At 40.8% G+C, this 25,063-nt stretch overlaps 1 protein-coding gene across 5 annotated transcripts in view; it reads left to right on the forward strand.

The window, feature by feature from the left end:
* Nucleotides 1-25,063, forward strand: part of lama2 (laminin, alpha 2) — a 171,871-nt gene that overhangs the window by 12,180 nt on the left and 134,628 nt on the right. For all 5 annotated transcript variants that reach the window (XM_052534639.1, XM_052534640.1, XM_052534641.1 and 2 more), the window contains exon 2: nt 16,891-17,061. In XM_052534639.1, coding sequence (XP_052390599.1) covers nt 16,891-17,061 — 171 coding nt within the window. The remainder of the gene's footprint in view (nt 1-16,890; nt 17,062-25,063) is intronic.

Raw genomic sequence — 25,063 nt, forward strand, 5'->3', positions numbered from 1 at the left:
TATTACATGGAGTTATACAGATGTGAAATGCTTGTAGATTCTCTAACAAGGTATAAACAAAGGGGTATTGCTCCACGGCAAAGGCAAATTGCATCTTTTTTTCATTTGTTGTGTGTGTGTGTCCACAGCTGCATGTGTTTATGTGCGTGTATTGCTTCACTTGCAGAAATTCTTGACCTGATTGTCCTGAACCCCAAGTAAAAAAAAGAAAAAAGCTGTCTAGACAGTTTGTGCCCTTTATGTGTGTGTGTGTTTGCAGCCCAGACTGCAATTCTAATCTGCACGGTTTCCTGTTTATATGAGTGGAGATGGTGTCAGGAGCCCCGGGGGGAGTTGTTAGGGCTGTTTCCTTCTCCAGTCATATCATAAACATAAACGCGTTAAAAAACACCCAGTTTTATTCCTGTGAGATAACATGTTCAGTGGAGACCCACGGATGTTTCTTTATCATTTCTGGTGTATGTTTGACAGATAGGATGCACTTTCCATGTAAACAGAGTACAAAAGGCTAGAAACCTGTTTTCTTTTCTACAGACGGCCAGTGAAAGGGCTGCTTTATTTTCGGAAACCATTTATCATGCACCTCAGGAGGTCAAACTATATATTATATGAGCTGTTGATTTTGGATGTGTTTTGTTGTTTATGCAACCCCATGGACGTGATGTAATTTCCTGTGTGTCATCATGGTGCAAAAAGTGGCTGTGTCTGAAATCACATACTCTCAGAGTATGTACTTCTTTAAATATTAATAATAATAATAATAATAATTACTTAACAACAGTTAAAGGGTATGTTTAATGTAGTGTGAATGTAACCCAGGCATACTGCGTCTGTCAAGTTGTATCGCTTTAAAGGGGGGGTGAAATGCTCATTTTCACTCAATATCCTGTTAATCTTGAGTACCTATAGAGTAGTACTGCATCCTTCATATCTCCAAAAAGTCTTTAGTTTTATTATATTTATAAGAGAAAGATAGTCTGTACCGTTTTTTCCTGGAAAAACACGACCGGCTGGAGGCGTGACGTGTGGGCGGAGCTAAAGAATCACGAGCGCGTTGCGTTGAGAGCGTTTGGAAGCTGTGACATTACCGTGAGGAAAAAACCATCATCCAAAACAAACAACGGCTAACAGTCAGATTCAGCGTATATTTATGATCCAGAATCAGATCCAGAGGCTGAAATTTAACAAGAGCAGCAGCAACGACGTCTCTATGTGGTATGTACTGAAACTGTATATATTTGCTTAGCAGTTTTGGAAAATGACTAAGTTCCATTTTTGGCCTTTTTTTTTTTTTTTTTTTTAAGCTGTACATGTGGAAAGTGCAGTTTTATGCCAACATCGCATGTTGTTTACTTGATGTGCTTACGCGCCGATAGCTAAGTTAACAACACAGAGATATTTGAAGCAGTTTTACTCACCGCCTGCGGTTCCAACACACGATCGTGAACCTTTTTCGTTGGGACTGCATTATCCTTAAGAAATAAACGATACGCAAATCCGGCATCAAACTGGGCCTTGTTTGTAAAACAAGCATCTTCGAAATGCAGGGAACAAACACAAACACTTGCACAACTCCGTTGATGCTCTGTAAAAATAAACTCCATCCACTGGTCCCTTAATGCTGTTTTTTCTTTGGTAATCTGTGCAGGGTTGTCTTGCCCTGGCAACCAAAAACACACTCCTTTTGTGACATTTGGCGACGCTCTCGCTCTGATCAGTGAAGTCTGTTGTGCTCTCAGTGCTCTGCTATACGGGAGCGCGCGCTCTTCCGGGAGAAGTGCCTCAGGACCCATATAAGGAAATTCCGCTCCATCTAACGTCACACAGAGCCATACTCGAAAAAAACTTTCCCAAACTTGTGACAAACCGGAAGGAGTATTTTTGGGAACAAAAATACTCCTTCAAACGTACAACTTAATTTTTGAAACTTTGTCCATGTTTAGCATGGGAATCCAACTCTTTAACAGTGTAAAAAACTCAGTATGCATGAAATAGCATTTCACCCCCCCTTTAATGCTAAATCCTCTCCTGTGGACTCATGGGGTAGTGCAGTGTCCACTGGATGTGCATCTCAAAATCTCGTCATTCTAGTATTTTCACATACTGTTTTTAACTTACTAGCAGTGCTGGGTAGATTAATTACAAATTGTTGTACATTATGGAAACTGTAGATAGTAATATGTTTTAAACTTTTTAAATTATTATTATTTTTTTTCAAACAAGTTTTAAACCAAATTGATATAAAAAGCAATGAGAAAGAAAATATATTTAAATTTTTAATATCAATATTATAAAATGCATTGAACACGACATTACACCAGGGTTTCTAAAACTGGATTAATGTAATATCTGCAGTGGGTTTGTGAGGTGATATAAAGCAAGTAATTAAAGAAATCATAGCCATAGAAAAAAAGTCATAGAAATCATAGAAGACATAGTGTTTCACGGCTATGCATCATCAGTAACTTGCATAATTATTTGTTCCATAATTGCTTGATAGGTGCTTTTTCTCCCAAATTAAGAAGGATGGACCACAAAATTATTTACACAACATTTGTTGATTAAAGCTAAACGGTATGACACAGTAGGAATTTTAGAAAGGATAATAATAATAACTGAAGTGAGAAACAGGAAACAGAAATACTGCAAAATAATAATAATAACGTGACTAAACTAGACGAAATAACGTTATGACATTTAGTGTCGTCTCGTTTTGGTCACAAAAAATGAAGAGACATTTTAGCATAGTTTTATTTTGTAAAACACATTTAGTCTCATTTTTATTCGTCAACAATATTGCATTTTACATTTAATTATAGTCTTTGTCACATGACCAGCATTTACGTTGCGTCCCGACTCGTCAAGTGATAAAGGTTCGTTGATGATGTAATTTAGTCATAATTTTGCTGAGGAAAGCAACACTATACGTGTGTCATTCAGTGTGATTCTGCCTATCCTGCCAACACTAACTGCATGTTAATTAATAACGAATTGTGATTGGGTGGTAATTTTGTCCTATGACGAGACTGCTACTTGCTCTGATCTCCCAATCGTAAAGGCATTTTGAAATATGGGACAAAACCTTTTCTTAAAGGGGTCATATGATGCTACATTGCAGATTTACAAGTAGTTTAACTAAAATCACTCTAAAATGTTAAAATCCATTCATTGGATTTTGTTTAATCTGCTCCAATCTTTAGCCCTTTTTTAAATCGAGCCGATCTCTGATGCCCCTCCCATGATAGTTTGATTGACAGTAGTGTTTCAGCACAGACTGGACTGCTGTCTTACCGTAGACCTGCTGAACACGAAGTGGATTACATTTGTTTTTGAAGAGAATGCGCCCCCGATCTACATAAATGCATCTATGTCCATGCGAATCATTCGTGATCCAACTTCACCTACAGAAAAAGTGAGTATATGATTTTTTTATGAATCTTTGCTAATCGCCTTTCTTAATAATGTGCTAATTAGCAAGTTTCACGATGAATGTGGCTACAGTAAACAGTCTCTTAGAGGGCAGCTCGGATGAGAGGTGCAGGGTAAGCAGAGTTCATTAACATTTAAAAGAAAATGCTACAAAACTGTGTGCTCTGAAAAGAGCTGTTTTTGGCAGGGTAAAAATTGGTGTTTTTTACACTACGATTGAGAAATTTTATAGAATACATTGATACAACATTTTAAAATGTTCTCTGATCTCCCCAGAGTTTGTATGCAAAGTTTAATCTCAAAATACCCCACAGATATTTTTTAAAGCTTCTTGAAATTTCCACTTTTAGGGTTTGAACCGAACGCTCTGTTAACACTCTGGTGCTCCCGCCTCACTTCCACTTTGACTTCTCTAATTCTCTTGCGCCTATCCTTGTGGTCTTGCCTTCTGGAACTTGTTTGCTGGTTGCCCTTGATCCTGCCCAGTATTGTTTCTGCCTCTGTCTTGCCTCTGATATCCCTGCTAATGTCGTTTGACCAATGCCTATTGTTGACCTTGCTTTATTCAATAAAGTGCTGCAAATGGATCCACTTGCTTCTGACCGATCATTAAAGTGGGAGTGTTTTGTTGCGAAAACCTGGTAACCCTGCTCCGGTTCCCTTCTCAGACGAGTGCGGAGCTTCAAGAGCTCATGCTCATGGGCATACCTGTTTTATGATGACCGTGTTACTGACCTCACACATTGCTACCAAACGCAATTTTTAACTACCACATTCTTATTCATGATTATTCTGGTAGCGTGTTAAGGCAGTATTAGTGAAAACAATGGTAGTTTTAGCAATATTAGCATTACAGAGAGCCAATAAGCTCTTTTGGAAAACAGAATATGAAATGTGATGTTTACTTTGTCTGGAGCCTGGACATTTGCGCACAAAGCACTGGTATGCACAACTCCGGCGCTGAACTGACCCTCGTTTATGAAGCAGTCCGGTGTAAAATGTTAGCACACGTGTATAGGACCTTTTTTTCTGGGACAAATTTAGCCATTTACTGTCATGAAATGTAACCATCGTGTCCTCAGTGGTCTATGGAGATTCCTATGTTCATTGGTGCATCCCAACACACAACACTTTTAATGCCTCTTTGGCGTGACATTGTGTCTCCAGCAGCGACAGCGAGAGAACAGTAATGATGGACCGCTGCTCCTCACTCAGGGCTGTGTATATGCTGATAGGGCAGAGAGCATCACAAATGGACGGGACTTTCAGAATCAGAATCAGAATCAGCTTTTATGTTGTCATATTCTGGATCTACTTGTGTGGAGAGACTGTTAATGTTTGTTTGTTTTTTTTAAAACAATGAGTGAGTGTATTTTTAACATTACAGACTGGTTGTTTTCACACATTGCGGCCACACAACTGTGTTCAAACAGCTTATAAAAGTGATTTTTGCATTATATGGTGCCTTTAACCATACAATGCTACAGACTTTTCATTAAGGCCCTAAATAATCATATAAACTTGTGGAAATTGACCTCCTCTTGTATTATTCTTTCAGAAAATTCCTGCCATATGCACATAAACTGACAGTCAGCACTGATAATCTACTACTAAATATTGTAGAAACGTAATTTTCTTTAAACTTGCTTTGTAATGATATGTATCGTAAAAAGCACTATACAAATAAACTTGAATTGAACTGAATTGAATTGAAAAATGAGCATCCTATGACCCATGTAATAAGAGGGGACACAAAAAATAGCACCAAAATACAGGACTGGCCCAGGAAAAACAGGATGTCTGGTCACCCTTGTCCTAGAGAGTCTCTATCCTGCAGTTTAATATCTTCAACCCTAAAAACAGAAAAAGAAAAACACTCACATGCCTATAGCCTTAGTAATCCTGAAGACACTGATGAGCTGGTTCAGGTGTGTTTGATTAGAGTTGGAGCTAAACCACACACTCGCATACCCCTGAACTTCTACAGAAGAAGAAAGTATGCGATGGAACAAGAATTACGAAATGGCTGAGACACAACACGTTTAGTCCCTATGCAGACAAATATTTGCTTACAATTACCTTTCATTTTTCTCCATAAAAATGTATGTAATCTTTTTCTTTAGTGCATACTTTTCTGTGCATGTCATGATATGTGTCTCACACTTTAAAAAACATGGATCTAGCAATTCCTTTTATTTTTCCTTATTTTATATTTCCTTGATTTGTTCCCCGTTTGTGGAAAGAGCCAGATATGTACTTGTGCTATCAGAGCTCATAAGAAATATAAAATCAAATGAACTGCAAAAGAACTGTTTTGCCACTTTAAAGGCAGAACTGTATTGTGTGTGTAAGTTTGTGTGAAGTGCTGTGCTGCTGTATTTGGCTGTAATGGAGTTTTTTTCGGCTAGATTGATGTCCATGTGTGCTTCAGTAGCTCTGTGTGATGACTGATGTTTGTGTTTGCCAGGAGATGCAACCTTGACTGTGATAAAGCACAGAGCTGCCTTCAATATACGGTTACTTCCACAGAATCAAATTTTGATCAAGACGGGTCCAGAGATAAGAAGCAGAGAGGAAAATACAGCTGAAATATAAAAAATAGGAGCAAATAATACCTGTATGTATGTAAAAATGCGTATGTTGATGATGCTAAATCATAATTGTACGTTAATTCACTTTATTTATAGAGCACTTTACAACTGCACCTGTAGGCCAAAGTGCTGTACAATCAATTACATTTCAATTTACATTTCAATTTAACATCTTCATCTTCTTTGTTGTGCTTTTATTTGGTTTCATTATTCCTTTGCTTGTTGGTTAACCAGGGACATTATAGAGCAGAGACGGGCCAGTGGTGTGACATGAAAAGGAGGAATAACACCTAATAAATGTCCTGAACGTTTTGCTATATTTTAGATATGAACTAAACAAGAAAGTATGTGTAGTACACAACCCTCAAAATTCCCGAAAAAATGGCTTTGCCCACATCAAAATCAGTCTGGCTGTTTTGATGGGTTTTAATCAGAGCCAGTTAATTCAAGTTAGTTAGGGCTTTTCAAACAGTGTTTATAGAGTAGAAAGATATTACTTTGTATCCGATACTGTATCCAAACAAGTTTCATTTTTTTACAAAGATATTCACACACTCACACATACATACTGTACTTACATGGGCTAAAATTGAATTAATGTAACTGTTAGAAACAGAGAATAAAGCTGTTGAAAGGAATCAGTTAACCATCAGCAGTGGGTCTACAGCTGATTCTAAACCTCTGTTTCGTTTAGTTAAATGTACGATACTAGCATGCCTTGGTCACTGGATGCAGTCTGGATGTAAGGTTACATTAACCAATGGTTCTATCAGAAAGCATGCATAAAACAATATACAATACAGAAGAAGATATACACAAACAGTATTATAAATTGAACAGTATTATATATTATTATATACTGCATATGACCTGGAGATACACATGTTATTACATAGAAAGGCTTTGTTAAGATTTAATGAAAGAAGTCTTCATGTTGACAGTCACCATCCACTAAACCACAGAATCTGACAGAAGCACACACACATGTGTAGAGTCAGGGGGCGGCAGGGGAACAGGATGTTCTGATGGTAATTTCAGCTCTGCTTATGTCCTGTTCATCTCTCATATTACACACGGAAGCGCAGCGGTCCTGCAAACCCTGCACTCATAATGAAATCAAAATATAGAGATATGTGTGTGTGTCTCCAAAGCCAACAGAACCAGTGCAAGCCTGCTTCATAAGAATAAACAAGTAATGAAGAAAAAGAAGAAAGGAAGAAAAAAGGGAATAAAAGCATGTCCACTTGCAAATTACAAGTCTCATTATCCTCTATTAAGGAAGTTGTTCATCTTTAAGTGCCGTTCCATGTTTTGTCGCCATGGAAACAGTGATGTGTTGTACAGAATGACAGAAACAAAGGTGGAAGTAACACACACACACACACACACACACACACTCATAGAGAATTCACATTGAAAAATAAGATCTGGCTAAGAACAAGTACAGAATATAGCTGAATAAATGTTTTCATATCAGGACACAACTCTGTATAATGACATGGGTATGACACAGGTATTACAAGGAGAGGGTGACTTATGAGGACATAACCCATGTCCCCATTTTTCAAAACACTTATAAATCATACAGAATGAGTTTTTTTGAGAAAGTAAAAATGCAGAAAGTTTCCTGTGAGGGTTAGGGTTAGGTGTAGGGTTGGTGAAGGGCCATAGAATATACAGTTTCTACAGAATAAAAACCATTACACCTATGGGATGAACACACTTTACACAAAAACAAACGTGTGTGTGTGTCTGTCTGTGCATGTGTGTGTGTGTGTGTGTGTGTGATATAGTGCATTTTTAGTTCTTCCAGCGGTTATCATTAGCTGTCTTAGATTTGAAAGCTGGAATCACTCTAATGTGTGTGTTCTAGAGAAGCCGCTAGCAGTGCTATCATCCTCAGAGCTTGTGTTGGTCTGTCCTGGTGTTGAGCTGTGTTGACTGACTGGTTAAGACTGGTGTGTCTTAGCTGAGGACTACTAACTAGTTGAAACTAGGCGATGTGAGCTGATAAGGACATTCATTTCATAGGTTGAGAAAGTTATCCTGGTGAAAGACTATGACAATAAACACTTCTTTCTTTAGAATAACTGTGTGAGAAATCTTTTAGCAGTAAAGCAGCTCTTTGTGTCACTATGTGTCAGTGGTTTTATCATTAGTCACAGCACACTTTCCTGCTGCTGGTGCACACTGATCTCAACTGAGGCGTCATTGTGTTTAATAGTGAAAATGAACACCTTTCTGCAAGGGAATGTGTTTGTTTGTTTGTTTGTAAGATACAATGGTGTGTAAGGCTTCATATCTGTAGTGCTTGTATTCAGAACAACATCACTGTTTCTTGTGTGATATTAAGTCAATTCTGAATTATTTGTAATGTAAAAAATACCTTTCTGAAATGTGTCTTCTGAATTCACAAACACAAAATTTCAAATATAGATTTGTTAAATTAATTAAATACTCACATTTTTATAAATCGGAACATTTCAGAATGATTTACACAAGAATGTATTCTGCTCATTAATGAGGCCCTGTGTAGGAAAGCTACTTTAATTCATGATCTGACCTGTTCATGTGATTGAAGATTTAACACCTATAGAGAGTACCGTATAAACCACATGTACAGTGTGTGTGTGTGTGTGTGTGTGTGTGAGAGAGAGAGAACTCAAGACACACACATAAACACAAGCTCATCCTAAACTCTGATAGAATAAAAAACAGCAAGAAGAGAAATAAAGATCAGCGAATCCCACCTTGAGATCTGTCTCAGCAAACATACGCACACACACTACGCTCACTACACGGCAAGATTGACAGGTTTTATGGTGCAAGGTGTTAGAAGTGTGTCATCACGGGTTTATCAATACAAGTGTGTGTCAGATACTATGGATGTGTGTTTGGTGCGATTATGTGATGTTGCAAAAAACATATTCTTATATAAAAACATCCATAAAATGATCTATTTTCCCAAGAAGCAAAATTGCATAAGACCCCAGAGGAAATGTTATTTCTCACATGCTGCTCTTTCAAAGCTCAGGAGACTTCATAAAAACTCCTAAATGAGTCAGAAGTCATCATGCTGCTCGAGAAGAGAGCTGTGACATGAATGTGGAGAGCAGCTTTAGGCAACTTTCTAAATTTCATTTACCTTTATTCATTAAGCACACTCTTTTATCCGAAGCTACTTACAAATGAGGAATACAACAAGCAATTTATGATCTTTATTCTTGTTCACAAGTTTTTATGAGGAAACACTGATTAAAACAATCATTTCTTGTAGCGTCGAGTTTTACAGGTTTCAATCACATCATTTGAAGGCAGGATCTTGTTTGTAGTCAGATGTTTAATCGTGTGCATTATTTCCTCATGCAGGCATTGTTGGTGTTAGATGAAATGTTTGTGTCTGAACTGACAGCTCGGCCGGACTCGACCCTTGTTCACAGCTTCATCATGAACGCACACAGAAGATGAGGAGTGGGCTGGGAGTGAGAAAGGCATGTCTCTCAGCTCCTGACGCCCCGCGCCGCATGAAAGAATAATTAGTTATGTCAAGCTGATTGAAAGATCAGCTGTATCAGGATATGAATGAAGAAGGAATGAACGCTGATATCGATCCGGCCCGGCGAGAACCCTGAACTGTGTCCCGGTGGCACCTACGGATCACAACACTCTCGGAAACATGACAGGTCTTTTAGAATCATTTCATCGGGATTCATGAATATATCTGGAGCTAAATATGCATCTCCAGTGTGCTTAAAAGCCACATTTCCCTTTTGAGTGCGTCTGTGTTCAGATCATCATGGCTATTTGTACTGCATGCAAACAAAATCTTGGCAGAAGCCCAAGAAACAATCAATCAATCAATAAAATACTAAAGAGATATTTGAATTATCATTGAAATAGTGTCACAAGATAAACAATAAAAGATAAAGATCCTGACTCGCCTGAGGACTTTAGAGAGTTAACATATTAGCCTACATAAATAAAGAGGTTTCGTTGTCAATTTGTAATTATTAACTTTTTAAAGCATTATATTAGATATATTCATCATGTCTGTGAAGGCATGTATTCTCTGAGTTTCGGTTCATCATTTATTGTGAAGCGCTCCTGCTCAAGACCAAGACGACAGAAAGGGCATCCTGTCTGTGTGCCTTATTTTACAAAAGCAAAGATTTTTGATGATATTGTGAGTGCACAGAAATAAAAGTGGACCCTTTACAATTCCGGATGATGTATTACTCTTATTACTCTTAACTTTATGAGCAAAAATGATGCCGTATCTATAGGTTTTATTTAAGGCAAGTCATGTTGATTTGAAGGCTTAATTGATCAAACATTTATTTGCTCAATTCAGTCTGCCGCTGGCCGTTTGGTCGTTACTTAAAAAAAATTAAAAAAAAATAAAACCTGAATTTAACAAACATGTAAAAATTGTACAAAATTTCTAACCAGCATGCACTGCTTCAAGTCAGATTGCGATCGGTTTGCAGTGCTGCGTGATGTCGAGCACACCTATTAATTCATTCAAAGGATTGAAACATGATTTTCGAGTCTTTTGAATCATTGCCTCAAACCATTTGTTCAAGAACACTGATTCATTCAAGGAACAAACAAAAATGAACCATTAATGAGACTTCGGGGCAGCTGTGGCCTAATGGTTATAGAGCCGGACTAGTTACCCGAAGGTTGCTGGTTCGAGTCTCGGTGCTGGCAGGAGTTGTAGGTGGAGGGTGGGAGTGAATGAACCCTCACTACCCATGACTGAAGTGCCCTTGAGCAAGGTACTGAGCCCCAGGTGCTGGATATATAGCTGCCCTGTGTATGTGTGTTCACTTGGATGGTTTAATGCAGAGCACCAATTCTGAGTATTGGTTACTGTACAATTCCCCATTCCTTTTTGATTAGTTCAGTCTCAATAAAATGTTCATATATATATATATAAAATATAATTTTTCTTAATCATAATGTGGTTAGGTTCTATTAATATCAAAGGCTATATGCTTAATATGTAGCTCTGCTTGACACATTTTGAATTAAGGAGTTTTAAAATGTGCACCATTTCTCTATCACCAAAGGGGGCCATGCCCTGAAAATCCTTGGTTTAGAGCTCCAGTTTCAAAAACTTCCAAGCTGTGAGCTGTTAATGTTTCATGGGAAAATGTCCTTGTTATGCTTTACAAATGTGTCCCATATTGAGCATAATATCCATTTGATTGTGGACATTCCAGAGGCAGCTGCTAAGCTGTGATGTGTTTGCATGAACGACTACATCCCTACAACTAAACAGCAGAGAATTCAGAGAATCACTGTAAAGAGCACAGGGGAAGTTGGAGTGAGGAGAACCTTGCTTTTGTCCAGCTCGCATTTCTCTGAGAACTCATAAGGAACATCTGTTTGAACAGCTGAGACTGATTTCGTGAGATCAAGTTCCCTTTGATTCAGACCAAGTATGCACTCACTTTTTATTTTTTTGCTGCATAAATAGGGGATATTTTGGTAATAGCACACTATCATACTATGTTATGTTATATATTATGACAAAAAATCTTAATTTTGATTATCTTACTTGATATTGTGATTTCAGTGATTAATAATGATTAATTTCAGTCATCAGTGGCTCAGTCGTTGAACTTTAATTAAGCAAATTCATAGATGTATTTTTGATAAAACTGTCAGTAACTACATTTTACAGTGTGTATGTGTTACACCACCCAAGCTTTAAGTCGCTGTGGCTTTTTTTTTCATTTCACCAGTCTTGCTGCCCAAAGCCCCTTTGACAATGAGACCCTGAAAACACTATACTGGATCGGGGCAATTTACCATTGCCCTGTAGACCTCCCAGAAACCATGGGACTGAGTTATAGTGAGGAAATGCTCTGGACTGTGGAGAGAATATGACCTCTGATCCAGTACACAACAAGACCCAGAGCTGGGCTAACCATCACCCAGCTTTACAGAGCATCAACCCGAGCCCAGCGCAGACAGAAAGCCATTATGTCATTACGTTCACCTGTGCCTTGTTTATCATCTTCATTTGTCTTTGTACTTGAGTTCCTGTCTGTTCAGTGTTAGTTTGTCAGATCTCGTCAAAGTTACGTTTATGTAATGCCTTCCCTTCATTTGGAATTAACTTGTTTGTGGATTAGAGATGGGCAGATGAAGCCTTGTGAAGCTTTTGAGGCTATTTCCTGATTGTACCAAAAAAAGATTCAAAGCTTCAAATCCTCAAATACAGTGACCAGTGATATCTAGTGGTCAGCTGCAATTATAGCAGCCACTTTCAAATGAATCACACAACTTGTTGATCCCAGTTTCAACACAAAATCAATTCTCAGCAATAGCAGCTGTGTCTTCATTCTGAGAATCATTGTAAACACATGAAAGTGTTACTATGTTACTATGAAGCAGGGAGGAAGCACCAAGCATTTTGTGTTGCCTTATAATTAATGACGCTGCGGCAAATATTCAAATCAGTCACCTTGATTCAGGTGTTTCATTGTGATGTATGAAGCCTCAAACGTCATCTGTCACGTGATCACAGAGATTTGATACAAGCCTCGACACAGTCTTTCGAGCTAGTCTACTTCAGTAGAGTAAAACAGGCTTCGGAGCCTCAGTGTCAAACCTCACATCCCTAGTGTGGATTATTAAAGACTATTTAACCTTCATCATCTTCGTGAGTGTCCTTCTACACTGTGGCGTGACAGTATGTGACTGTTGGTTCTTTTAGCAGTTTAAAAAAAAAAAATATTTTACTTGTACTTTTAATTGTGAATAAACTATCTGTGGAAAGAATTTGTCTTTTTCTTTTTTTGATCACATGAAACGTTACGACTTTGTCAGGGATTCATCACAGTCACGGCCACCTCCGTCATCTCAGTCACCTGTGGCCCATGTCTCACACCAGATCCCTGTCTCCTGATTACTAATCACTGGCAATCACCAATCAAGTCAGCTACATAACCACTCTCACAACAGTTTGGGATCTTCCGGTCTACCGTTCAATTCCCTGAACTGTTCAGACTCAGTGTGCACTTACATGTGTATGTATACCTACCTTTTGGACTCCTGACGATCCTCCTGAGATTATTTTAAGAACCTATGCAAATGGCTTCCACCTGGTCATCTCCGAGGAACGTGCTCGCCGACTTGTGGCTGGACTCCGTCTTTATTGCGCCGCTACCAAAATCATTACATTGGGGCCTGCCCCATCAAACCCCAACGTCTTATGGTTAGTACCATTCAGCTAGACCCCGTAATTACCATGCTTTCCATGCTTTCAGTGCAACTATTCACTCCAGTCGATACCGTTACATTAACATTTATGCATTTAGCAGATTCTTTTATCCAAAGAAACTTCTGGTGCACTTAGGCTATACATTTTATTTTTTAACCAGTATGTATGTTCCCTGGGAACTGAACCCACAACCTTTTGCGCTGCTAATGCTATGCTTTACCACTGAGTCAACTTCTGATTTTTTACAGTCGACTTCTATTTGATGGAGGAGTACATCAAGGAGTCTCTTAACCAAGGTTTCATCTGGCCATCCAGCTCACCAGATGCCTCAAGTTTTTTTTTCTGGGTAAGAAGGATGGGGGTTGCAGCCCTGTGTTGATTATCGAGCTCTGAATTTCCAGATGGTCGAACCCTCTTACTGACTTCCCCTGCTCCCAGCCGCTCTTGAGGAACTCTGTGGGGCCCGCATCTTCTCCAAGCTGGACCTGCGAGAGGTGTGTAACCTCTTTCATATCCAGGAAGGCGATGAAGGGAAGATGGCCTTACCAAACCTAGTGGGCTTTCTGGGGGTTAAGCCTCTTGGCTTCATGGAGATATTGGAGGTTTATGTGATCTGTGATGACAGTGAAAGGATGGTTAGCTTCTTCCAGCCAATGCTGCCACTCCTTTAGGGCTAGTTTAATGACCAGCAGCTCCCCATTACCAATATCATAAATCTGCTCCACTGGGGTAAATTTCTTGGAATAGTATGTGCAAGGCTGAAGGCATAGAGGCTCACTGATTTGTTGGGAAAGCACGGCTCCGACTCCAGTGGTGAAGGCGTCCACTTCTACCACAGTACATGGGGTTCAAGATGACGAAGGATAGGAATCAGCAAATCCTTGGAATCTTGAAGCTCCTTTACAGACTGAGGAATGGGCCACTACGTGATGGCTGTTACCTTCCCCTGGTCCATCTGAATTCCCTCCTGGCCGGTGATGTACCCGAGGAACTGCTCCAGCTTGAGGTACAGATAGTGCTGGCGGAGCCTCTGAAGGACCTGCTTAATGTAGTGGCGATGGTCAGCCAGGTTCAGGGAATAAATTAGTATATCATTCATGTATACACTTACAAAGTTGTGGAGGATCTCCCGGAACACCTTGTTCATAAATCCCTGGAAGACAGCTGGGGCGTTGGCAAGGCCATACGGCATGACAAGGTACTCATAGTGTTTGGAAGGGTTAACCCTCTGAGGTTAAGGGGTTTTTGGGGCCTGGAGAAGTTTTGTTATGCCCTGACATTTTTTCAGTTGCTTATAAACCTCTAAATGGGTAAAGTCTAATCTCACTGTAATCAGCACAAACTGGGCTATAATAATTTGTGAGCAGCATGTATGTATGTACATAATTGTGTTTTTGAGAAAACAATGTTTATACGTGGTTAGTGAAAAACTACAAATTTTAAATCACTTGAATAAGACCATAAAGCACATACAGAACATTGGTTCCCAGAACTTTTGAGAACTGGAGCTTGTAGCCTAGATTTTTTCTTTCTAAATTATACTCACTTACAGAAAACAACATATTGATTAAAATTTTCTAAGACATTTCTTTGTGTAGAAAAGGTCTATGCGAGAGGGCATGAACTATCTCGCATTATGTTGTGATTTACACCTGAGAAGACAAAGACCTGCATAATGAGCTGCATAATGAGCCTTTCAGTCAGCTTGTGTCACTGAGAGGGAGGAGTTACAAGAAAGAATGTGAGGACAAAATAAATCTATGTATTTTTATGTTTGCAGTTTATTTAGAATATATTTAATTATCCCACAAAATAATTTAATATACACTTGCGAGTGCAGTTAAACACTTTATTAGGCTTGATCAAAGCTGACTTTTTTTTCTACAAAAAAAAACAACAACAATATATAGTTGGGCTTTTAAACAGCGGCAGTGATGAGGCTCCTTTTACATCCGGTGTGCCTCATCACACGCCGCCAGCCCTGGCTCGTCCAGTGCCCCTCCTCACTCACACACCCACTCCTGTCGGGAGCCTGGTGAAGGGCGGCGATTAAGGGACGGGGTGCCGATGATAATTAGGGGGAGGCAGCCAACTCATCACAATATTTTACATTATTTCTGAATGCAATAAAATATGATGTGTAAATATACTGATGCAACTTACCTGTGATTTTGTTTCTCTCTCAACAATGATAGACTTATAGTCAGATGCAAGTTATTTTCCAGAAAATACAGTAAACAATGACACTGTCAATAACTTAAGCTTGCAAGTTCTGCACTCTCGCGAAAACTATTGTTACAATCAGGGAAGCTGTTTACAGTGAACTGTGAATCGTATTTGCATAGCATTTACACAATGTTGGTTACAGTGACAGGATTCGAGAAAGTATAGTTAGACAGTCAGATCACAATGAGCAAAAATGTAGTTTTGAATCGAATTCTTCTCACAGTGATACAGTGAAATGCATTAAACTGACTATTGTATTCATGCAGTCAACACTGTTGACACTGCTTAACCCTGCAAAAATAAGTTGTTACTTTTGATGAAATTGGAGTAAATATAAATATGATGCTGTAATTTATGATTCAAATTGTGAGTTTTTAAAATAATTTGTTGGACATGCCTAATTTCTAACATAGACTACCTTTAAATTGTACATAATGTAGTGCGCTAGTATGCTTCATATTCTTCATATTCTTTATATTTGAATGCTGGAAATGCTGTGAAAGTGGATTCTGAGAGAGTTTTAATTACAGAAACAAGGGAAAGCAAAGCTACTCTCACAAAGCAGGATCAGCTTTCATAATACAACTGTTACTGCGCTGTTTTGATGAAGGATGTGTTTGATGAAATAGACATTGCATTTGATTTCATGCAGCTTTTAAGTCTCTTGTTACTGAAATTATCATTTTGTTTCATAACATCCACACGTTTGTCCTAATAATACATTCCCAAGATTCATTTTTGGCAAAAACTGATTTAACTAAGAGTTTGGCTGTTAGTAGGATACTGAACTGAAGTCTTCTATGTAATCAGTCATCTTAGCTAAGTATGTTGAATAATCAGTTTAAATAAGAACAACATTCTTTTTGTTCTTATTAAGTTCTAAAATAATAATAATAATAATAATAATAATAATAATAATAATAATAATAATAGTAAATAAATTAAATAAATTAAATAAATAAAATAATAAATGAAGAATGTTTCCAGTCTGCCTTTAATATAAGGACTGTGCTTGACTTGTAAATGATGAGGTTCTAAGGACTGGTGACAGGGAGAGGATGCGGAGTTCAAACACAAACAACATTGTTAACAAATAGTGTGTTCCAGAAACACTAGATCGCACCCATTTAAATCAGCGAGTTGCTCTGTATTATCAGACTCTAGTTAGCCACTGCTCGTGGATGCTATTTTTTTTTTTAAATTCCATTGATGATCAAATATATCTGTGTATACTCATTATTATATAATATATGTACATAAGCAAAAATTGCTAATTTAAAATTGCACCCATTCTGGATAGATGAATGGGAAAGCTATGCAAAAACTTTCTGTTGGGTGTTGTTGGTGTTGAACCATCTGTAGTAGCGATCATCTGTCTTGGTAACAGCTAATGTGTGTGTGTGTGCACAGGTCTCTTTCCAGCTGTGCTGAACCTGGCCTCCATGGCAGAGATCACGACCAATGCCACGTGTGGAGAAACTGGACCAGAAATGTACTGCAAACTAGTTGAGCACGTACCAGGTCGGCCCGTGAAAAACCCTCAGTGTCGGTTCTGCAACCTGAAGAGTGATTATGATTACGGTACAGGACACACACACACACACACACACACACAGACACTGTCTCTCAGGCTGTGCATAATCCTTTTCATATGCTCAAGTCAAAGACTGTTTCTGCCCATAAATCACTGCATTCCAGAATCAGAGCACACACATGTATTGTGCACTGGATTCCTCACTTTGCATGCCTCAGAGTAGAAAGTATTGTTTTTATTAGCAATGTTTGATTCATTAACAAAAAATTGGAATCATCTGACCCTGGTCTGAGCTACTCATTCACAAGCCAGACTGATTTAACTCAGAGCCAGACAGTGCCTTTCCCAAAAGCATTGTCAGCCATTGTCTCAAGTTCTGTTAAATACCAACATAATTCAACACTTCAGTGTTCAAATGAACATTCACAAACAGCATTATAAACTTGTGTGGTTAGATCTACAACTCTCAACCTGCAGCAGTTTCTTGTTAGTAAGACGTGGATTTACTTACTTTAGATTAGATCATGCATTACACACTGTATATCATTGTCCATTATATATCATTTGTTCCATTTCAAACTATATATTTTAGCATGTCAATGGAATGGATATCCCCCTGTCAATGCGAGTCTTAAGTCATTGAAAAGCAATGGTGGTGAATTGCTTTTAAAATACGTACATATTCTGAATATATATATATATATATATATATATATATATATATATATATATATAGTGGGAACGGAAAATATTCAGACCCCCTTAAATTTTTCACTCTTTGTTATATTGCAGCCATTAAGTTATTTTTTTCTCCTCATTAATGTACACAGAGCACCCCATATTGACAGAAAAACACAGAATTGTTGACGTTTTTGCAGATTTAACTCAGGTGCTGTCCATTTCTTCTGACCATCCTTGAGATGGATCTACACCTTCATTTGAGTCCAGCTGTGTTTGATTATACTGATTGGACTTGATTAGGAAAGCCACACACCTGTCTATATAAGACCTTACAGCTCACAGTCCATGTCAGAGCAAATGAGAATCATGAGGTCAAAGGAACTGCCTGAAGAGTTGAGAGACAGAATTGTGGCAAGGATCTGCCCAAGGTTACAAAAAAAAATTCTGCTGCACTTAAGGTTCCTAAGACCACAGTGACCTCCATAATCCTTAAATGGAAGACGTTTGGGACGACCTAGCGGCAACCTCGCACTCTCTCTCGTGAAGCCAATAAGGAAGTGACAAAAACTGCAATTCATCTACTGGCCGCTTGAGGCTGGCTGCAAAAGGGAGTTGCAATCGAGGGAAAGATGAATGCGCCCTAGTACAGGAATATCCTGGACGGAAACCTTCTCCAGAGTGCTCAGGACCTCACACGGGGCCGAAGGTTCACCTTCCGACAAGACAATCACCCTAAGCACTCAGCTAAAATAATGAAGGAGTGGCTTCACAACAACTCAATGACTGTTCTTCAATGGCCCAGCCAGAGCCCTGACTGAAACCCAATTGAGCATCTCTGGAGAGGCCTGAAAATGGCTGTCCACCAATGTTTACCATCCAACCTGAAAGAACTGGAGAGGATCTGTAAGGAGGAATGGCAGAGGATCCCCAAATCCAAGTGTGAAAAACTTGTTGCATCTTTCCCAAAAAGACTCATCGCTGTATTAGATCAAAAGGGTGCTTCTACTGAATAGCAAATGGTCTGATTACTTAGGACCATGTGATATTTCAGTTTTTCTTTTTTAATAAATGTGCAAAAATGTCAACGATTCTGTGTTTTTCTGTCAATATGGGGTGCTGTGTGTACATTAATGAGGAAAAAAAATGAACTTAAATGATTTTAGCAAATGACTGTAATATAACAAAGAGTGAAAAATTTAATGGGGTCTAAATACTTTCCATACCCACTGTATGTATATATATACAGTATTGTTCAAAATAATAGCAGTACAATGTGACTAACCAGAATAATCAAGGTTTTTCGTATATATTTTTTTATTGCTACGTGGCAAACAGGTTACCAGTAGGTTCAGTAGATTCTCAGAAAACAAATGAGACCCAGCATTCATGATATGCACGCTCTTAAGGCTGTGCAATTGGGCAATTAGTTGAATTAGTTGAAAGGGGTGTGTTCAAAAAAATAGCAGTGTGGCATTCAATCACTGAGGTCATCAATTTTGTGAAGAAACAGGTGTGAATCAGGTGGCCCCTATTTAAGGATGAAGCCAACACTTGTTGAACATGCATTTGAAAGCTGAGGAAAATGGGTCGTTCAAGACATTGTTCAGAAGAACAGCGTACTTTGATTAAAAAGTTGATTAGAGAGGGGAAAACCTATAAAGAGGTGCAAAAAATGATCTCCAATGCCTTAAAATGGAGAGCAAAACCAGAGAGACGTGGAAGAAAACGGAAGACAACCATCAAAATGGATAGAAGAATAACCAGAATGGCAAAGGCTCAGCCAATGATCACCTCCAGGATGATCAAAGACAGTCTGGAGTTACCTGTAAGTACTGTGACAGTTAGAAGACGTCTGTGTGAAGCTAATCTATTTTCAAGAATCCCCCGCAAAGTCCCTCTGTTAAAAAAAAGGCATGTGCAGAAGAGGTTACAATTTGCCAAAGAACACATCAACTGGCCTAAAGAGAAATGGAGGAACATTTTTGTGGACTGATGAGAGTAAAATTGTTCTTTTTGGGTCCAAGGGCCACAGGCAGTTTGTGAGACGACCCCCAAACTCTGAATTCAAGCCACAGTACACAGTGAAGACAGTGAAGCATGGAGGTGCAAGCATCATGATATGGGCATGTTTCTCCTACTATGGTGTTGGGCCTATTTATCGCATACCAGGGATCATGGATCAGTTTGCATATGTTAAAAAACTTGAAGAGGTCATGTTGCCCTATGCTGAAGAGGACATGCCCTTGAAATGGTTGTTTCAACAAGACAATGACCCAAAACACACTAGTAAACGGGCAAAGTCTTGGTTCCAAACCAACAAAATTAATGTTATGGAGTGGCCAGCCCAATCTCCAGACCTTAATCCAATTGAGAACTTGTGGGGTGATATCAAAAATGCTGTTTCTGAAGCAAAACCAAGAAATGTGAATGAATTGTGGAATGTTGTTAAAGAATCATGGAGTGGAATAACAGCTGAGAGGTGCCACAAGTTGGTTGACTCCATGCCACACAGATGTCAAGCAGTTTTAAAAAACTGTGGTCATACAACTAAATATTAGTTTAGTGATTCACAGGATTGCTAAATCCCAGAAAAAAAAAAATGTTTGTACAAAATAGTTTTGAGTTTGTACAGTCAAAGGTAGACACTGCTATTTTTTTGAACACACCCCTTTCAACTAATTGCCCAATTGCACAGCCTTAAGAGCGTGCATATCATGAATGCTGGGTCTTGTTTGTTTTCTGACAATCTACTGAACCTACTGGTAACTTGTTTGCCACGTAGCAATAAAAAATATACTAAAAACCTTGATTATTCTGGTTAGTCACATTGTACTGCTATTATTTTGAACAATACTGTATATATATATATATATATATATATATATATATATATATATACACACACACACACACACACACAGGTGCTTCTCAATAAATTAGAATGTCAAGGAAAATTGCATTTATTTCAGTAATTCAACTCAAATTGTGAAACTCATGTATTAAATAAATTCAGTGCACACAGACTGAAGTAGTTTAAGTCTTTGGTTCCTTTAATTGTGATGATTTTGGCTTACATTTAACAAAAACCCACCAATTCACGATCTCAACAAATTAGAATATGATGACATGCCAATCAGCTCAAATCAGACAACCAACTCAAAACACCTGCAAAGGTTTACGGAGTCTTCAAAATGGTCTATGACAATCATTGACCCTTCACAAGGAGTGTAAGCCACAAAAATTAATTGCCAATAAGATGGCTATTCACAGAGTGCTGTATCCAAGCATGTTAACATAAAGTTGAGTGGAAGGAAAAAGTGTGGAAGGAAATGATGCACAACCAACCGAGAGAACCGCAGACTTATGAGGATTGTCAAGCAAACTGGATTCAAGAATTTAAAGTGATCTTCACAAGCAATGGACTGAGGCTGGGGTCAAGGCATAAAGAGCACCACACACAGACGTGTCGAGGACAGACGTTTCGAAGACCACCACAACCATGTGGTAATGGCGGAAGCCCCCCAGGAGGGAGGTGGACCGGCGGAGGATCAGGGGGAGGGACGGAGGGCCAGGTCCATAGGAGGAAACAGAAAGAAAGACAGACAGAAGAGCAACAAAAAAATAAACACAAAAACACAAGTCCAAGAAGGACATCACGTGACGCCCACCAGGGCGGAGCAGAAGACCACCATAACCGTGTGGTCAGGGCGGAAGCCCCCCAGGGTGGAGCAGAAGACCACCACAACCATGTGGTCAGGGCAGAAGCCCCCCAGGAGGGAGGTGGACCGGCGGAGGATCAGGGGGAGGGACGGAGGGCCAGGTCCATAGGAGGAAACAGAAAGACAGACAGAAGAACAACAAAAAAATAAACACAAAAACACAAGTCCAAGAAGGACATCACGTGACGCCCACCAGGGCGGAGCAGAAGACCACCATAACCGTGTGGTCGGGACGGACGCTCCCCAGGGCGGAGCAGAAGACCACCAGAACCATGTGGTCAGGGCGGAAGCCCCCCAGGGTGGAGCAGAAGACCACCATCACCGTGTGGTCAGGACAGACGCCCCCCAGGGCGGAGCAGAAGACCACCACAACCTTGTGGTCAGGGCTGAAGCCCCCCAGGGCGGAGCAGAAGACCACCACGTCCGTGTGGTCAAGATCGGAGTCCCCCAGGGCGGCGCAGAAGACCACCACAACCATGCAGCCAAACCAGACACTCCCCAGGGCAGAGCAGAAGACCACCACAACCGTGTGGTCAGGGCTGAGCAGAAGACCACCACAACCGTGTGGTCAGGGCGGAAGCCACCCAGGGCGGAGCAGAAGACCACCACGTCCATGTGGTCGAACCAAACGCCCCCCAGGGTGGAGCATAAGACCACCACATCCTTGTGGTCGAGGCAGACGGACCCCAGGGTGGAGCAGAAGACCACCACATCCGTGCGGTCAGGGCGGAAGCCCCCCAGGGTGGAACAGAAGACCACCACGTCCATGTGGTCGAACAAAACGCCCCCCAGGGTGGAGCAGAAGACCACCACATCCTTGTGGTCGAGGCAGACGGACCCCAGGGTGGAACAGAAGACCACCACGTCCGTGTGGTCAAACCAGACGCCCCCCAGGGCGGAGCAGAAGAACACCACATCCTTGTGGTCGAGGTAGAAAGCCCCCAGGGCGGAGCAGAAGACCACCACATCCGTGTGGCCCGGACCAACAGGAGGACAAGTCTGGTTGGGCAAGTCTGAAATGTAGAACATGAACATGTTAAGGGTAGCCTCCGTGGCCACAACAGGAACAGTCGGGTGCTCAGAGAGATTGACTGAGACATGACGAGTCTCTGGAAGTTCCGCAGAGGCGAGGAGAGACTCTGGTAATTCATTAGAGACGTGGAGAGGCTCTGGTAGTTCCACAGAGGAGTGACAAAACTCTGGTAATCCCATGGTGTTTATACTGGATTCCAGAAGATCGGTACTGACTTGACTCTGCTCATGAAGATTATTGGTGACTTGCATTTGTTCATGAAGATCATTGGTGACTTGTATTTGTTCATGAAGATCAATGGTGACTTGCCTTTGTTCATGAAGATCAGTGGTGACTTGCCTTTGTTCATGAAGATCACTGGTGACTTGAATTCTTCCATGAAGAACCCCAGTGACTTGACCCGGTCCTTGAAGATCACCAGTGACTTGACTCTGTCCTTGAAGATCACCAGTGACTTGACTCTGTCCTTGAAGATCACCAGTGACTTGACTCTGTCCCTGAAGATCACCAGTGACTTGACTCTGTCCCTGAATATCACCAGTGACTTGACTTGACTCTGAAAGGTCAACGGTGACTAGCCTTGACTCTGGAAAGTCCATGGTAACTAGCCCTGACTCTGGAAGGTCAATAGTGACTAGTCCTGATTCTGGAAGGTCAAAAGTGACTAAACCTGACTCTGGAAGGTCAACGGTGACTAACCCTGACTCTGGAGGGTCCACAAACACCTGACTCGACTTTGGAGGGTCAACCGGAACCTGACTCAACTCTGTAAAATCAACGGGCACCTGACTCGACTCTGAAGGATCAACAGAAACTAGCCCTGACTCTGGATGGTCAACGGTGACTAACCCTGACTCTGAAAGGTCGACGGTGACTAACCCTGACTCTGGAAGGTCAACGATGACTAACCCTGACTCTGGAGGGTCCATGAGCACCTACCTCAACTCTGGAGGGTCCACGAGCACATGACTCGACTTTGGAGGGTCAGCCGGAACCTGACTCAACTCTGGAAAGTCAACGGGCACCTGACTCGACTCTGGAAGGTCAACAGGAATCTCACTTGATTCTGGAGAATCAACTGGAATGTGATTCGACTCTGGAGAGTCAACAGGAACCTGACTCGACTCTGGATAGTCAACTGGAACCTGACTCAACTCTGGAGGGTCAACTGGAACCTGACTCAACTCTGGAGGGTCAACGGGAACCTGACTCAACTCTGGAGGGTCAACAGGAATATGACTCGACTCTGGAAGGTCAACCGGAACCTGACTCAACTCTGGAGAGTCAACGGGAGCCTGACTCAACTCAGGAAATCCCACTATAGCTGCTATCCTGTGTAGTGGCTCCGGGCTGGCGGCCACCTTGTGCAGTGGCGCTGGGTTGGTGGCCATCTTGTACTGTGGTGCTGGCTCAGCAGACGTGACGTGAACAGTCTTGGGAATCTCTAGGATCTTTGACAACATGGAGAAATAATCCAAAAACGTCTCAGCGGCCATCTTGGGCGTTGGCGCTGAGCTGGTGGCCATCTTGCACCGTGGCGCTGGGCTGGTGACCACTTTGTGCTGTGGCGCTGTGCTGGCGTCCATCTTGCCTCGTGGCGCTGGGCTGACGGCCATCTTTTGCAGTGTCGGTGGACCCGCGGCCATCATGAGCAGTGGTGCTGGGCCGGTGGCCATCTTGTGCTGTGGCGCTGGGCTGGTGTCCATCTTGCCTCGTGGCACTGAGCTGGCGGCCATCTTGTGCTGTGGTGTTGGGCTGGCTTCCATCTTGCCTCGTGGTGCTGGGTTCGCGGCCATCCTGTGCAATGGTGCTGGGTCGGCGGCCATTCTGCACAGCGGCGCTGGGCTGGCGGCCATCTTGTGCAGCGGTGCTGGCTCGGCAGACTTGCGCCTCTTTTCCCCTCTCCGTCCACAATGGTGTGACGGCGGTTCCCATCCGAACTCAGGGTCGACGGGGGGCCATATTGGAGAGTGATGCCGGACCTCTTCTCGACCACTCACTCCTGAGCGACCTCCCCTGGTCCCACGAAACACAACCAGGCAAGTACCCTTGAAACCATTCCTCACCAGCTCGGTAACTTGGAGAAAATATGAATAGACATACCGCTGGATCTCTTTTTGATGGAGTCCTACTGTGACGAATCGTGTACCAGAGAGACAAAGGAGATAGTAGATCCAATTGCAAGTATTTAATGATGGGTAATCCAATTCTTGGTCGAACAAGCAGAGGTCAAAAGCCAAACAGACAGTCCAAAAATAAACAAACAAATAAACAAGGAGGGAACAGGAAAGGGAACTCGGAAAACGAGAGGTTAGGGTCAATCTCGGGAGACGAGAAGATGAAGTGGAATCTCGGATGACTAGAAGATTAATTACCAGATAAATTTTATTCACTTCCCAATGAATATATATATATGGTATATAATGGTATTATGCATTCCATTTATAAGTTATAACAAACAATCACTTGTGCCCCTCTACTGCCATCATTATCATCATACACATGCATCCACACCATCACACTTTATACCAATTGTATTAAATATGCAAACATTTTCAGTGCAGGCGTAAATGAGGTTTATGATTATACAGCCAAAAGATGTTTGGTGTAAATGTT

Source organism: Carassius gibelio, chromosome A20 (genome assembly GCF_023724105.1).
Source record: "Carassius gibelio isolate Cgi1373 ecotype wild population from Czech Republic chromosome A20, carGib1.2-hapl.c, whole genome shotgun sequence".
Taxonomy (NCBI): Eukaryota; Metazoa; Chordata; class Actinopteri; order Cypriniformes; family Cyprinidae; genus Carassius; species Carassius gibelio.